General features: G+C 48.7%; 1 protein-coding gene and 1 long non-coding RNA gene across 2 annotated transcripts in view; one reads left to right on the forward strand and one right to left on the reverse strand.

The window, feature by feature from the left end:
* Positions 1–688: 688 nt before the first annotated feature.
* On the forward strand, positions 689–10,509 carry LOC133749921 (uncharacterized). Its single transcript, XR_009864632.1, has 4 exons — positions 689–1,425; positions 1,510–1,676; positions 5,397–5,529; positions 10,419–10,509. It is a non-coding gene; the product is annotated as an uncharacterized LOC133749921 (long non-coding RNA).
* The window catches only part of PEX1 (peroxisomal biogenesis factor 1), a 45,372-nt gene continuing 35,513 nt past the window's right edge, over positions 6,142–16,000 (reverse strand). Inside the window, exons 18-24 of the mRNA XM_062179285.1 lie at positions 15,004–15,146; positions 14,815–14,918; positions 14,296–14,472; positions 12,492–12,722; positions 10,436–10,633; positions 10,091–10,221; positions 6,142–6,467 (exon numbers count right to left, since the gene is read on the reverse strand). Coding sequence (XP_062035269.1) covers positions 6,380–6,467; positions 10,091–10,221; positions 10,436–10,633; positions 12,492–12,722; positions 14,296–14,472; positions 14,815–14,918; positions 15,004–15,146 — 1,072 coding nt within the window. The 3' untranslated portion in view covers positions 6,142–6,379. The remainder of the gene's footprint in view (positions 6,468–10,090; positions 10,222–10,435; positions 10,634–12,491; positions 12,723–14,295; positions 14,473–14,814; positions 14,919–15,003; positions 15,147–16,000) is intronic.

Genomic DNA, 16,000 nt, shown 5'->3' on the forward strand with positions numbered 1-16,000 from the left:
GTACTCATTCTGTCTCTGTTGAATAAATCAGTTTTTCAAAACCAAACCCTCAGAGAAGTCAAAACACCGTTAAACCTTAGATAACTGATCCCCATAGATAGCAAAAGTGTGAATAAAAAAGACAAACTTTAGAATAAAGGGTGAAGCCTCTGTTTTACAAAGCAGTATCTTTCGGTCCATCGATCATGTATACTTACATAAGAGGTCTTTCAGGCCGTCAGTTCTCTGTGCAGAGGTAGTAGAGAAGGGAACAGTTCAGCACTGAATGAGCTTTAAACCAGACTGAGGCCCCTTACAGACCGCAGAGTTGTAAAGGAATTTCACCCTTTTATATGGCTCAGCAGACGCAGTTCGTCACCTGCATGTTTTCGAGAAAGCAATAGCTGTCCACAACTGAGTGCTGTAGCATCCTGACACAGAGGCTCCCCTAACCACCACGCCCTGTGGCTGAGATGAGCTGTTTCGGCTCCCTTGGTTGTGAAAATAAATGAAAATTTGCCGGCGCCGTGGCTTAACAGGCTAATCCTCCGCCTTGCGGTGCCAGCACACCGGGTTCTAGTCCCGGTCGGGGCGCCGGATTCTATCCCGGTTGCCCCTCTTCCAGGCCAGCTCTCTGCTATGGCCCGGGAAGGCAGTGGAGGATGGCCCAAGTCCTTGGGCCCTGCACCCGCTTGGGAGACCAGGAGAAGCACCTGGCTCCTGCCTTCGGATCAGCGAGATGCACCAGCCACAGCGGCCATTGGATGGTGAACCAGCGGCAAAAAGGAAGACCCTTCTCTCTGTCTCTCTCTCTTGCTATCCACTCTGCCTGTCAAAAATAAATAAATAAATAAATGGAAATCTTTTTTTTTCTTTTTTTGAGATTATTTATTTGAAAGGCAGAGTTACACACAGAGAAGGAGAGGCAGAGAGAGAGAGAGAGAGAAAGAGGTCTTCCATCTGCTGGTTCACTCCCCAGTTGGCTGCAATGGCTGAAGCTGTGCCAGTTTGGAGTCAGGAGATTCTTCCAGGTCTCTCAAATGGGTGCAGGGCCCAAGGACTTGGGCCATCCTCTACTGCTTTCCCAGGCCATAGCAGAGAGCTAGATTGAAAGTGGAGCATCCAGGACTCGAACCTGTGCCCATATGGGATGCTGGCAATGCAGGCAGCAGCTTGACCCACTACACCACAGCGCCAGCCCCCAAATACAAATCTTTATTATACAAGGGCCTTGTATGGAAAATGGGCAAAGAGTATACACTAAAAATTCACAGAAATACAAATAAATATAAATGCAAAGTCAAGCTCAAACCAGCAATCTGAAAAATGCAAAAGTGATTTTTAAAACAGAAAAGTAAAAGTTTCTGTTTAGCTTTGCAGATGTGCTGTTGCCAGTGTCTGGCGTTGGTGAGGCTGATGGGAAATGAAGTTGGAGCAGTGTTAGAGGTTTGTGTTGGTACAGCCGCCTTTGGGAGGGACTGTGGCAGGCTTTACTACAGTGTTTAGTGGACCTGTCTTTCATCCCAACAGTTCCACTTCCGGGTGTCTGACCCAGAGAGTGAAGAGGCTTGGAACAAGGGCAGTAATGCAGCAGAGTTTGAAATCTCTCAAGAGAACCAGTTAAATAAATTGAATGTGCGGGCTCAGATACCTGGCAGGCGTCAAAAGGAAGATGTGTGAACGTAGAAAACATATTTGTAAGTAAAAAAGCCAGTTGCAAAATGTTGCATAGTACCTGTCCCATTGATGTCAACTGCAGGTAGCAGCAGCGTGATGCATTCTTCTACGTGGCAGGTGGCTTCAGAAACATGGGCAGGGGCCTGTGTTCTCACACAGCAGGTTAAACCCCTGCTTGTGACATTGGCATCCTGTGTGTGCTCCTGTTCAAGTCCCAGCTGCTCCACTTCTGAGCCAGCTTCCTGCTAATGGGCTTGGAAAGTGGCAGAAGATGGCCTGCATTCTTGTGCACCTGCTACCCACGTGAGGGACTCGGATGGATTTCTACACTCCAGGCTTCAGCCTGGCCAGGCCCCATCTGTTCAGGTTGTTTCGGGAGTGAACCAGTGGATGAAAGATCTGTCTCTCTCTAACTCTACCTTTCAAACAAATAAATCTTCATGGACAAATGGAAATGAAAGATAGCTTCCTTTTCCATGAACTTCCTAAAACTTCCTTGTATATGAAGTTACTTCAAATGGTCATGGAAAGTGCTATTAAAAGACCTTTATTTTGCTGGAGAAAAATTCAAAATCCAAGCACAGTTTTTATAACGTGACTTTTCCATGAACTTTTTGAAGACCCCTCTACCCCTGTGTAAATACATACATTTGTCCAGAAAGACCAGGCTGTTCCCAGCAGCGTGTTTTGGAGGCACAGACATGAGGGAGGTGACCCAAGCATTATTTTTTTTTCCCATGAGATTTGTTTTACCAGAATTCTTTGCAGCTGCTTACAGGGGACATTGTTTATTTGTGAAGTTCAAAATTCTTAAATAATACTTTGATGGAGAAATGGTACCAAGGTTGCTATTCTTTGAAAGAATATTTATATATTTTTTTATTTGGGAGGCAGTGTGACAGAGATCTTCCATCCGCTGGGTCCCTCCCCAAGTGGCCACAGTAGCCAGGACTGGGCCAGGCCAAAGCCGGGAGGCTGGCACTCCATCTTGGTCTCCCCTGTGGTTGCAGGGGCCCAAGTCGTTAGAGCATCATGTGCTGCCTTCGCAGGCGTGCCAGCAGGGAGCTGAAGAGCTGGGACTTGGACTGGCACTCCGGTACGGGGTGCCAGCATCACGGGCAGTGACTTGACCCAGTGTGCCACAGTGTCAGCCCCACAAGGGTACTAGTTACTAACTTTTTTACTGTATCAAAATTGAGTTTATCTTCTCTCATTTCCAATTGAGTTTATTTCTTGGGTAAATGAAAGCCAGGGTACCATCTCTTCACATTGTGAGAGACCTGCTCAGCTGCCAGTGCCGGCTTATTCCTTAACTGTCAGGCTTCTGTGCTTTAATTTTAAGAACGAGAAAGGGAATGTTGGTACTTGTCTGTTTGCTTATTTCTTTGTTTGCGAGGCACACACAGACACAGGTTGCCCTCTGCTGATTCACTCCCAAATGCCCAGAACAACTGGGGCTGGGCTGGGGCCAGCAGCTCAATCCAGGTCACCATGAACCTGAACCTGATTATTTGAGCCGTCGCCGCTGACTCCCAGGATCTGCACTGGCAGGAAGCTGGAGTAGGAACCAGGAGTCAGACCCAGGCATTCCCGTATGAGACGCTAGGGGACAGTAAATGCCTCTCCCAGGGTGACTTACGTTTTGATTTTGTGGTTGGCCTTGGGGAATTTTAGTGTGGCTGCCATTTTTTTTCTTTGTTCAGAGGCTGCTCCCCATTTCAGGTCGAGAAGTAGGAGCAAGGCACTCCAGGTATTTGTTGCTGGTGACTCCCAGGGTGAGGTTCTGTTCTGGCCTACTGCAGACAGCACTGCAGGTCAGAAGCTGGCCCCGTGGAGCTCGCAGTTCAGCACAGAGGTGACTGGATGTGCTGGAATCATGCGGAGAGTGAGGCTCTGTGTTCTCACTGGCTGGTGTGCAAGTCCAGCTCTTAGTAAACGGCTTTACTTCACGTTGGGCATTGTTAACACTGACTAGGGAAACACCAAGGATGACGAGACCCCCACTTGGTATCTGAAATGAAAGCACGAATCCGAATCCATTGCGTAACACTGAGCGCGCGCTGTGCTGGCCAGGCCCAGGCTCCCTCGGCAGAGCTCGCTGCTGGGGACCTTCCCTGAGTCTTCTGGGGGCTTTGAGGGGGATCAGCAGGGCGTCACCCAGGGTGGGGATCGATAGCCCTTCTGCAAGCAGTGAGCACGGGGCATGATCTGTCTAGGGCATGAGCACGTCTCCGAGGAGGACATCAGGGCTGGGATGTCCGCTCAGTGGCATCACCAGGAAATGGAGATCCTTGTCTTTTGGCTTTGCCATCAGTGGTCTATGGTTTTACGGCCTCATGTTTACAAGGTGGTTGCTGTGTCTCCAGGCCTTGTACCCTCATTCCAGAAGAGAAGCCCACCCAGGGACTTCTGCCTGTACTGTGGCGTGGCCAGATACAGATTCACTTTGCAGAGACAGGGAAGGGAGAGGGGGGTCTGGGGATGGATGTCCAGTGAGTGTATCCATATCTGATACAGTGGGCTAGAATACGAGTGGGAAGGTCTGGGGCAGCAGTGGGCTGGCCCTAGAGTGGGTGGGAGGAGCCTGCGGCAGCAGCAATTAGGCAGCTGCAGTGTGCACAGTACAAGCAGCAGTGGCGCTGGTCTGCCCTGCGGGATCTCTGGTGGCCTTAAGACTGACAGACATGGGCAAAGCCTCTTCCTCTTGGTAAACAAAGGCTCGGGAACAGAGAAGCCCGTGTCCAGGGACCGGCCTGCAGCACCACCGCTGCCATGTTCTAGGGGTTCTCGGAGGCTGGGTAGCACTCTCGTTAGTTTCCAGAGGCTCGGTTCCCAGCGTCGCCCTGGCCGGGCCGGCGTTCTGCCTGTGGAGGGCTGGCTCCCACAACGGTGCAGGAGGCTGCCAAGGCAGCGGAAGCCTTGAGTTAGGGCTTTTCTTGAGGAGTCTGTGCTGTCTCAGTGCGGACGACAGACTTCACCAGAGTACGGGAGAGTTCAGGGCGCTTCGCCGTCCCGAGGCCTAGGGCGAGAGGGGTCGCCAGAGTCCTTGGAACGGGCCCATGAGAATGCTCGGTGCTCTCTGTACCCAGGCGGTCAGGATCCCCTCTCTAGATGCCAGTCGGCTGCCTTGTCTAGCCAGAGTTGTGCACAGAGTGGCCAGGGTGGCCCCCACATCACCATGGCTGAGCTGGTGAGCCACATCCCCTGAGAGCCCGCTTGTCAGCAGCAGCAGCGACCAGTCGTGTTGGTCCCTCGAAGGGGCGATCGGCCCAGCCTGCGGCAGGCTGAGGACCTCTGTGCTGTCAGAGCGGGCAGCGGTTTGTCCCAGAACTGCATCTGCGGCCGGCCCCTTTCACGGGTGTGGGATGTGCACTCCTGTCCTGTATGGCACTGCTTGATGGTGAACCTCACTTGGCAGTGAGGAGCTGGACACTGGGCTGTCACTGCAATGAGCAGACACACCACTGGCACCGGCTCAGCTGCTTGGGAGAGAGCTCTGTGGTCTGGGATGCAGTAGGTTTATATAGGCTGTGAGCCAGTGACTGGGGCCCCAAGTCCAAGGATCTGGGGCCCACAGTGCCAGTGGTGATGGCGTGTCCATTTTACCTCTTGTACCCAAAGGTTTTTCCTTGTATTCCCTGTGATTCTGGCCTTTGCTGACACAGCAGTCATTAAGTGGTTGGGAAGGGAAGGGAAGGTTATGATGTTGGCTGGCAGCGTTTAATGAGATATTTCTGTAGCCTCCAGGAAGGACCACCACCAGTGGCTCGTGGGGATGAAGGTTTGAGGCCACCGCACCTAGAACACGTCCCTGATCCTGAGAAGCAGTGTGGAGACAGGAATGTGGAGTCACGGCTGAACATCCTCCCTTGCGTATGTATTTGTGCATTTCACTAACTTTGGGCTTTTTCTCTGCTCTTACTCTACACCACAGTCAGCTGCCATCAGTTGTGCTAGTTTTAGGAGAGGAATGAGCACTGCTATGAGACCCTGCACTTGGAGCTGGTCACAGTGTATTAGGCAGATGCGATCACTTTTTGGGGGAGGAGATTAGATTAAATTTATTTGAAATCAGAGTTGCAGAGAGGCAGAGGAAGGTCTTCTATCCACTGGTTCACTCCCCAGATGGCAACAGCCGGAGCTGTGCCAATCCAAAGCCAGGAGCTTCTTCAAGGTCTCCTTACGCTGGTGCAGGGGCCCAAAGACTTGGGCCATCTTCCACTGCTTTCCCAGGCCACAGCAGAGAGCTGGATCGGAAGTGGAGCAGCTGGGATTAGAACCGGCGCCCATATGGGATGCCAGCACTGCAGGTGGCGGCTTGACCCGCTGTGCCACAGGGCTGGCCCCTATTTGAATTTCGTGTAAACCTCACATTTTCTGACAGAAGAACAAATAATTGGATTAGTAGGTCATAGGATGTTTTGTTTAGTTGCTAAGCATAAACTCTGTCAAGTGCTAGAAAGAAAGGTGCCAAACGTGCAGCCGTGAGTTCAAAACAATTTATTTAAATTAGATAAATTACTTCTATCATTTGGACAATAGGAAATGCATAATACAGTATTAATCTCAAGTGTATTCCTGATCATAATCAATAGCATTTACCAATTTGTGATTTTATAGAATAACTGCATTTGTCAAATTAAAAAAAATCTATAGACACCATTTTTAACTGTTAACAATGTAGGGAACAAGCCACTTCCCTCCCAAAAAGTCCAAGGATATTTTATGCTAAAGTTACTTTCTGTCCAGGTCGAAACAACATAGTTCCGCTTTGATTTTTTCTCTTCTTTGGATTTTGAAAGTTTTCATACCTTAAAGAAGGAAGATAATATTTAATGCATGTAAATATTACAATTACAAAAGATAATTGTTTGCAAACAATTATATATTAGGAGAGGAAATACCTTACCACCAAAAAAGGAAGCGTTCTCAGGTAAACTTTCAGAAAGTTGTATTTCAGGGTAGGCATGTAGCCTAATTGCTTGTTTTTTTGTTTTTGTTTTTTTTTTGACAGGCAGAGTGGACAGTGAGAGACAGAGAGAAAGGTCTTCCCTTTGCCATTGGTTCACCCTCCAGTGGCTGCCGCGGTAGGCGCGCTGCGTCCGGCGCACCGCGCTGATCCGATGGCAGGAGCCAGGTGCTTCTCCTGGTCTCCCATAGGGTGTAGGGCCCAAGGATTTGGGCCATCCTCCACTGCACTCCCTGGCCACAGCAGAGAGCTGGCCTGGAAGAGGGGCAACCGGGACAGGATCGGTGCCCCGACCGGGACTAGAACCCGGTGTGCCGGCGCCGCAAGGCAGAGGATTAGCCTAGTGAGCCATGGCGCCGGCCTAATTGCTTGTTTTTTATTTGAAAGGCAGAGAGATGTATTCCATCCCTTGGTTTACTCCCCAGATGCCTGCAACAGCTGGGACTGAGCCACACCACAGCCAGGAGTTTCAGCCTTAGTCAAGGTCACCCACGTGGATGGCAGGGACCCATCCACTAGAGCTGCCTCCCAGGGTACTCAGTAGTAGGAAGGTGGATCAGAAGCAGAGCCAGGACTCACACCCAGGGACACAGATATGGGATGTCAGAGTCCCAAATGGATGTGCTAGCCACCGCACTGAATGCCTACCAATATTGGAAAGGCAGAGAGAGAAACAGAAATAGAGATCTTCCATCCAAAAAGCTTAAAACAGGAGGGTGGGCCAGGCCGAAGCCAGGAGCCCAGAACTCATCCTGGTCTCCCAGCTGGTGGCTGAGTCTCCAGTGCCTGAGCCATCATCTGTTCCCCCTCTCCTTGCGCTTTAGCAGGAAGCTGGGATCTGCAGCAGAGCTGCGGGTGCCCTGGTGTGGGACGTGGACATCCAGAGGAGTCTCTGAATCACCATGCCAAATGCCCATGTCCTCTCCCTGAGGATCTGGGTTTGGACTCTAGCTCCCTGGACCCTGGGGAGCAGGGGTCATGGCTCCTGTCCCACGTGGGAGACCTGGACTGAGTTACCAGCTCCCAGCTTTGGCCCAGTCCCAGCCACTGTGGGCATCTAGGGAGTGAACTCGCAGGTAGGAGCTCACTCACTCTCAAATAAATAAATCAAAATTTAAGAAAAAGATGCTATTTTTAAACAGTTGTACTCCAATAGAAAAAGCGACAGGTTAGAAAAAATATAAATCAAATAATGTAAAAAATGTGTAAGCTATATATAGTTTTAATTTTTCTCTAAATTGGCCACATTGAGAAAAACACAGTACTCAGTGAGGGTGTAGAAGTGGCACCCTCCTATATTGCTGTTGAAATACACGTTTTACAGCAATTTGTCAGTAAATTTCAAATGCCTAAAAAATATCATGTGATACAACTCTGCCTCTAACCCAGTGAAATAACTAAGGTCATGTACGAACATTGAGCTACACGAATGTTCATTACCACTCTGCTTCTAGTAGTGAAAACCCGGAGACAAATGTCCAAATACCGGACATAACAATACAAGGAGAAAGTCTGAGATGCATGGATAGATGAAAAGGAGTCTGCTATGTAGCAGCTGGGCAGTGTTATTTAGGATTTATTTTCTTATTTGAAGAGGGATAGAGATCTTCCATCCCTAAATGGCTGCAACAGCCAGGGCCAGGCCAAAGCCAGGAGTCAGGACCTTCTGAGTCTCCCCCGTGGGGCAGGAACTCAAGCACTTGGGCCATCACTGCAGCCACCGAGGTCTGTGTTAGCAGAAAGCTGGCCTCAGGAGCTAGGACTGGGGATTGAACCCAGGCATTCCCAAGTGGGACACGCAACTGCTGGACCAGGCCCCCAACCCTGGAGTAAACACTTCTTGAACTGAATTACGTGGAATCACTGAGCTAGAGTAGCTTCCAGTCTTTGGGTCTCAGGGTCAATTACAAGGATTCTGTAAGTCCAAATGTACACTAAACATGGGCCACAAATGAATAAATTTGAGTTAATTTTTTAAAAATTATTTATTTGAAAGGCAGAGTTAGAGATCTTCCAACGGCTGGTTCATTCTCCAAGCCGCAATGGCCAGCTGGGCCAGACCAGAGCCAGGAGCTTCTGGGTCTCCCGCGTGGGTGTCTGCCACTTTCCCAGGCTGCGTCAGAAGTGGAGCAGCCAGGACTCAGACCAGTGCCCATATGGGATGCTGGCACCACCGGCATTGGCTTTACCTGCTACGCCACAGCGCTAGCCCCATTTGAATGTATTTAAGTGTGTTTGATAATAATAAAATATAAATGATTTTGATAGGAAAGCACATAAATCTTTTCATTATGAACATTATAGGCAAAATATTTGACTATTTTTGAGCTGTTCATTTTCATAATGTCTTCAGGTTACTAAAATTAGTTCATTGTGCTATAAATGGGTCTGCGTTGTGGTGCAGTGAGTTAACTCCTGCCTGTAGTGCAGGCACCCATATGGGCACTGGGTTGAGGCCTGGCTGCTCTGCTTATGATTCAGCTCCTTACTGATTCTAAGTGCTTGGGCCCCTGTTACCCATGTGAGAAACCTGGATGGAGTTCAGGCTCCTAGCGTTGGGCTGGCCCAGGCCTGGCTGTTGCAGCCATCTGGTGGAGTGAACCAGCAAATGGAAGATTTCTTTTTTTCTCTCTTTCACTCTGCCTTTCAAGTAAATAAAATAAACCTTTAAGAAGATTACCCAGGGGCCGGCAGTGCGGCACAGTGGGTCAAGCCGCCACCAGCAACGCTAACATCCCATGTGGGTGCCAGTTGGAGTCACAGCTGCTTCAGTTCCAATCCAGCTTCTTGCTATGGCCTGGGAAAGCAGCAGAAGCTGGCCCATGTGCTTGGGCTACTGCCACTCATGTGAGAGACCCAGATGTAGCTCCTGGCTTCAGCCTGGCCCAGCTCTGGTCGCTGTGGCCATCTGGGGAGTGAACCAGCAGATGGAAGATCTGCCTTGCTACTCCCTCTCTAACTCTTTCAAATAATTCTTTAAAATTATAATTCAAATATCAAATGAATTAATGAAAACTCAGTTTTGACATTTCATTCAGTTTTACATCGCTACTATACAAATTTGAGTAGGCTTTTAAATAATATTTTTTATTTTTTATTTTTGACAGTTAGTGAGAGAGAGAGACAGAAAGGTCTTCCTACTGTTGGTTCACCCCCCAAAATGGCTGCTGCGGCCGGCGCACCGTGCTGATCCGAAGCCAGGAGCCAGGAGCTTCTCCTGGTCTCCCATGTGGGTGCAGGGCCCAAGGACTTGGGCCATCCTCCACTGCACTCCCGGGCCACAGCAGAGAGCTGGACTGGAAGAGGGGCAACCAGGACTAGAACCCAGCGCCCATATGGGATGCCGGCACCGCAGGCAGAGGATTAACCAAGTAAGCCATGGTGCCAGCCCAAAATAATATTTTTTTTCAACAAGAAGTTTCACAGTTTAGGTAACTACATCACCTGTAAGAGTCTGGTACTTACAGCTCAGTAAAAGTCTTCCAGTCTTCCTCACTAATGGACGGTCTCGTGTGACCCAGTGCGGCCATTAAGTGCGACTGGCTAATGGCCAGACTGGTTCTGACTGGTCCTGGTTGGTGAAGGGATTCATCCTCCTTAAGTATAAAAAGAAAACGACAAAAAATTAACGCCAAGCCAGTGTGATTTCCTTTTGTCAGGTTTCTCAGAGACTGTGTATTCCCTTACAGATACGGAAAAATGTGGAAGCACACAAGCGTGAGTCCGTGCTCCAACTGTGTGCTTATAAACAAAGGCATTTATAATCAGATATGTGTATGTTGTTTTTTACAAGGATGGGGAAAGCAGTACCCCACTGTGGCTCTGGTATCTGCCTTTGATCACGCCGATCTCCACCCTCAGCTGCTCCCTCTGTTCCTGTGTCAGCTCCTGGGAGCCCTCCTGGGAGGCCGTCCTGAGCACCGGAGGCTGTGAGGTCGGCTGCTCCTTCCCAGGAACCCCCGGCAGATCCTGCGTCATGGAGCTCGGCGCAGAAAGACACTGTGAGCTCTGCAGTCAGTTACGGCCCGGGCAGGAGGAGGGGACAGGGTGAGAAGAGACAGAGAAATCGCAGTTACCAACAAAGCCTCAACACAGATACTTTTACATTTATAAAAGTAAGCAAGTTTAAAAGCTGCTCCCTATCTCTCCAGCTTCTCTGCCAACTGCTATGGAACCACCTGGAGTGAGAGCTGTTGTAACACTGGGCGGGTTCTTGTTTGTGCTTTGCTACTCAGGCCCTACAAACTACTGCTCAAGGAAGGATCCAGTTTCCAACAAACAGGGCTACATGGATGTTCTAGAACATTTCCAGATAAAATTAATAGAAAACAGAATACAGATGGGAATTAAAACTTTTCTTGGGAATAAATGAGTCACTCGTATATTTAAAGAAATCTGAATTAAGAGGCCAGCATTGTGATGTAGTGGGTACACACTACATTTGGGCACCAGTTCAAGTCCTGGCTGCTCCACTTACAATCCAGCTCCCTGCTAATGTGCCTAAGGGATGCAGCAGAGTCCTCGGGGCCCTGCACCCACAAGGGAAGAAGTTCTAGCTCCTGCCCAACTGAGCCTCGGCTGTTGTGAGCGTTTGGGGAGTGAACCAGCGGAAGGAAGATCTTTGTTAATATTTATTTTCTAGAGAGGCAGAGAGAGAGAGATCTTCCATTCTCTGTTCGTCCCCAGATGGCTGCAATGAATGGCTGGAGCTGTGCCGATCTGAAGCCAGGAACCTGGAGCTTCCTCCAGGTCTCCCATGTGGGTGCAAGGGCCCAAGGATCCTCTACTGTTTCCCAGGCCATAGCAGAGAGCCGGATTGAAGTGGAGCCACCAGGACTCGAACCAGCACCCACATGGGATGCCGGCACTGCAGGCAGCGACTTTACCCACTACGCCACAGCGCTGGCCCCAGGAAGCTCTCTCTTACTCCCTCTGTCTTTTCCCCTTTCTCTGTGACTCCTTCACATATTTTTTAAAAATCTGAATTATAAAGCAAATGTACAAAACCCAAGAAAAATGCACCCAAATATAAATAAAAACGTTCTATGTACTAATGAAGTAACCATGAACCACTATTAATTTGGGGGGAATATAAACTGAACATTAATTAAGTAGAAAGTGATAGCACCCACAATGAATCTAAACATTTTCCTTGCTGTTACATTATTACTACCTTCCTCTGTACCTATACTTCCCAGAAAAGGTATCATACATAGTAACATTTTGTAGTTAGGAATTTCAGACACTAATATTTCAAATTTCTCATTATCACCAACTGTTCTGTGCTAAGAGAATAGAAGTTTACTTTACAATGAATCTGCTGCTAAAGACATCTAAAAACCACCAATACGGATAGTTAAACCTGAAGAAACCAACAGGCCGGAGCCATGGGATAGTGGGCAAAGCCGTCGGCAGCACCAGCATCCCATGTGGGCACCAGTTCTAGTCTGAGTTCAGCTCCCTGGTGATGCACCTGGGAAAGCAGCAGCGGGTGGCCCAAGTACTTGAGCTCCTGCACCCACATGGGAGACCCGGAAGAAGCTCCTGGCTCTGGATCAGCACAGTTCTAGCCATTGTGGCCATTTAGGAAGTGAACTAGCAGATGGAAGATCTCACTCTAACTCTGCCCTTCAAATAAATAAATCTTTAAGAAAAAAAAAAAATCCACCACCATTCATGACTTTGACCCCTTCTTGCTCCCAGCCCTGACTTAAAATTAACAAGGAATGAAAATTAATAGTGTAAGAAAAACAAGACAGTTTCGCAGGAAGAACACGTGGGGCTGGACAGGACGTAAGTCACTGTCCATTTACAGCAACAAAAAGCTTTCTAGCCCACAACCTAAGACAACGGCCGCCAGAGATACCAGATCAGATGAGGTTCCGTTTCCCAGTTCTGACTCATAGGAGCTTCCAAAGTAGAGCCGGTACATATTGAATCTCAAGTCCTCTGCCAGGATCTCCGGCGTCTCGAGAGAAACGAGGGACTGATCCAAGCCGCACTCGCCGTCTGCAGCGGAGTCATCAGAGCCACTGCTGTGGTTCAGAAAGACCATGGAGGACAGGCTCAGGTCGCTGTCCGAGCTCGAGCTCCCATCCTGAGGTAGCAGAGAGGAGCACAGCTCAGAACGGAGGAACACAGCGTTCCAACTGAACACAATGATGGAAAACAAGGACATCCCAGGCAGTTTCCAAAACACTGGAGACTGAGAATTCTCAAATGGTTCTGAGGCACATGGTAAAATTTTGACTTTAAAAAAGACTTATTTCAAAGGCAGAGCTACAGAGACGGAGAGTTCCTCCATCTTTTGGTTCACTCCCTAAAGGCCGCAATAGCCAGGACTGGGCCAGTGGAGCCGAGAGCTGAAACACCATCTGGGTCTCCTGCATGGATGGTCAGAGGCCCAACTACTTGATCCATCCTCTACTGCCTTCCCAGGTGCAGCAGTGGGGAGCTGGATCAGCAGCAGAGTAGCCAGGTGTCAAACCAGCGCTCCTGCATGGGATGCTAGCGTTGCAAACAGCGGCTTCATACACTGTGCCACAGTGCTGGCCCCTGGGTGTTACTGTCGTGCCGCTGCCTTTGCATTCATATTTTCTGCTCCAAAAAGATGACCCAACAATGTTGTAGAGTGTTCTGATTACACAGTACTTTACACATACATATCTTTTAATAGTGAAAGGGAAAAAAATTTGTTTTTTTTTTTTTTACCAAATAAGTAGCAAAAACATGAGAATATAAGAGAAACTTGATGCTCTGCAAAAATCCCAAAAATTGTGAGGGAGGAGGAATATATAGAAAAACTTCCTAGAAAATACACGGCTGAGTTCAAATATTGTAATAGCTGGGCTCAAGATACCATCCTTAGAAAGGAGGCCGATTCCCGGGCTGGGATAGACAACCCAGAACACCTTGTAGATGACAGGGACACACAGGGACACAGCGGCCATCCCAAAGGGGCTCCTACCCGCCAGACTGGAATAACTTGAACTTTAAAAAAATAACCAATTAAAGGGCCGGCGCCGTGGCTTAACAGGCTAATCCTCCTCCGCCTTGCGGCGCCGGCACACCAGGTTCTAGACCCAGTTGGGGAGCCGGATTCTATCCCGGTTGCCCCTCTTCCAGACCAGCTCTCTGCTGTGGCCCGGGAAGGCAGTGGAGGATGGCCCAAGTGCTTGGGCCCTGCACCCGCATGGGAGACCAGGAGAAGCACCTGGCTCCTGGCTTCGGATCAGCGCGATGCGCCGGCCGCAGCGGCCATTGGAGGGTGAACCAACGACAAAGGAAGACCTTTCTCTCTCTCACTATCCACTCTGCCTGTAAAAAAAAAAAAAAAAAAAAAAAAAAAACTGTTCTGATTTTGAAGAACTAATGTACAAGACAAACTAAAAAATTCCATCTTTATATTATCTATTCATAATATGCTAATTTAAATAGCTTTTCAGATACCAGCATATGTTTGTCAATATTAAGGTAATGAGGAAGACACCACTCTCTTGATAATTACAAGCTATCTGCAAAATTCAAAATTCACATTCCAGCTGTGGAACACACAAGAAGGGTCAATTTCTTCACCATTTACCAAAGCTGTGACTGCCAGGGGTTTACGTTCCGACACTGAGCTGCTTCTCCCCTCACAAAGTGCTCCCTGCAGTCCCGTCTCCCCGTACCTGGAGTCCGCTGGACAGCAGCCGGCCGTGCAGGGCCTCCAGCTGGGCGGTGTACAGCAGCGCTTTCAGATCGGCCCCAGTGAAGGAGTCGGTCACTGAAGCCACGTGCTGCAGGTCCACGTCGTCTGCCAGAGGCAGCGAGTCACTGAGAACCTCTAGAATCTCAAGGCGGGATGCCTGAGGAGGCAGAGAGCTGATTTAACAAATAAGTAACGCTGATCAAACTGTATTTTACCGATTTTTCATAACTTAGATTTCGAAGAAGGTTTTAACAATGTGCTGTCTTACTTGGCACATTTTCTCTAGTAGAAGGAGCGTTCTTAGTTCTTAGTTACTTCGTCTCAACTTTCGATTCAGACAGTGCTTACTTTGTATATTTGGGATGTGTGCCACATATTCAGGAAGGAAATGGGAAATCGTTTAAACACCGACACAGGACATCTGCATCTATTTTACACCTTGGACTCTCATTTGCGCAGCTGTTATTTATCACTATCACTCTGAAAATGAACCTGTCACCTGGTCTGGAGGAGGACAGTACACACATTTGTCCAGGCGGCCAGGCCGCAGCAGAGCAGGGTCAATCAGGTCAGGGCGGCTGGTAGCAGCCAATACGTAAACACCTGGAGAAAGACCACAGTTACTATTTTTTAACTAAAACCTGAAACTTGTGTACCAACATCCTAGATCTGCATTTACAGCGTTTACCTTGTAAGCCTTCTACTCCATCCAACTGAGTCAGCAACTGGTTAACCACCCGGTCTGTAACTCCTGTGTTGTCATGACCTCTTCGAGGAGCGATGGATTCAAACTCATCAAAGAAAACAATGCAGGGCTTTGCAGCTTGTGCCCTGGGAAAAAGAAACCACGTTCATATGTGAATAGGGCTTCCGTGTTTAAACCATGTAGTACTTTTTTTTAAAGATTTATTTATTTGCAAGAGTTACAGAGATAGGTAGAGCCAGAGAGAGAGAGGGGGATCTTCCATTCCACTGGTTCACTCCCCAATTGGCTGCAACGGCCAGAGCTGAGCTGATCCGAAGCCAGGAGCCAGGACATTCTTCTGGGTCTCCCACACAGGTGCAGGGGCCCAAGCATTTGGGCCATCTTCTACCGCTTTCCCAGGCCACAGCAGAGAGCTGGATTGGAAGAGGGGTAGCCAGGACTCAAACCAGCATCCATACGGGATGCCGGCACTGCAGGCTGGGGCTTTACCCCACTGCGCCACGGTGCCGGCCCCTAAACCATGCAGTAGTAAAGACACGGGGGTCACATCAAGATGGGGATTGACTGTCTCGTGACTGGCAGAACCGTTAACTGAGTCTGATGTCTGATTTGGGTAAAGATTTTTACATTAGCGACTAATGTGTTCTCATAGTTATAGGACTATTCAGATTTTGTTCTTTGCTCAAGTTTGGTCAATTATTTTTGTCTGTGTCACCTACATTTTCAAATGTACCAACAAATTTTTCCTCAATACTCCCTTATTACTGTTTACATTTCTGGTACACCTTTAGTCATGTTTCTCTTTATATCCCTAATGTCATTTATTCCTGTTTGCTTGCTTCTTGATCCAACACGCTAGTGAGCTATCTACTATACTAGGCTTTCTAAAGTAATGTTTGGGGGACAGGTGTTGTGGTGTAACGGGTCACCCTGCCGCCTGCAATGCCAGCATCCCATATGGGCACTGGTTTGAGTCTTG

This window comes from Lepus europaeus, chromosome 20, assembly GCF_033115175.1.
Source record: "Lepus europaeus isolate LE1 chromosome 20, mLepTim1.pri, whole genome shotgun sequence".
NCBI lineage: Eukaryota > Metazoa > Chordata > Mammalia > Lagomorpha > Leporidae > Lepus > Lepus europaeus.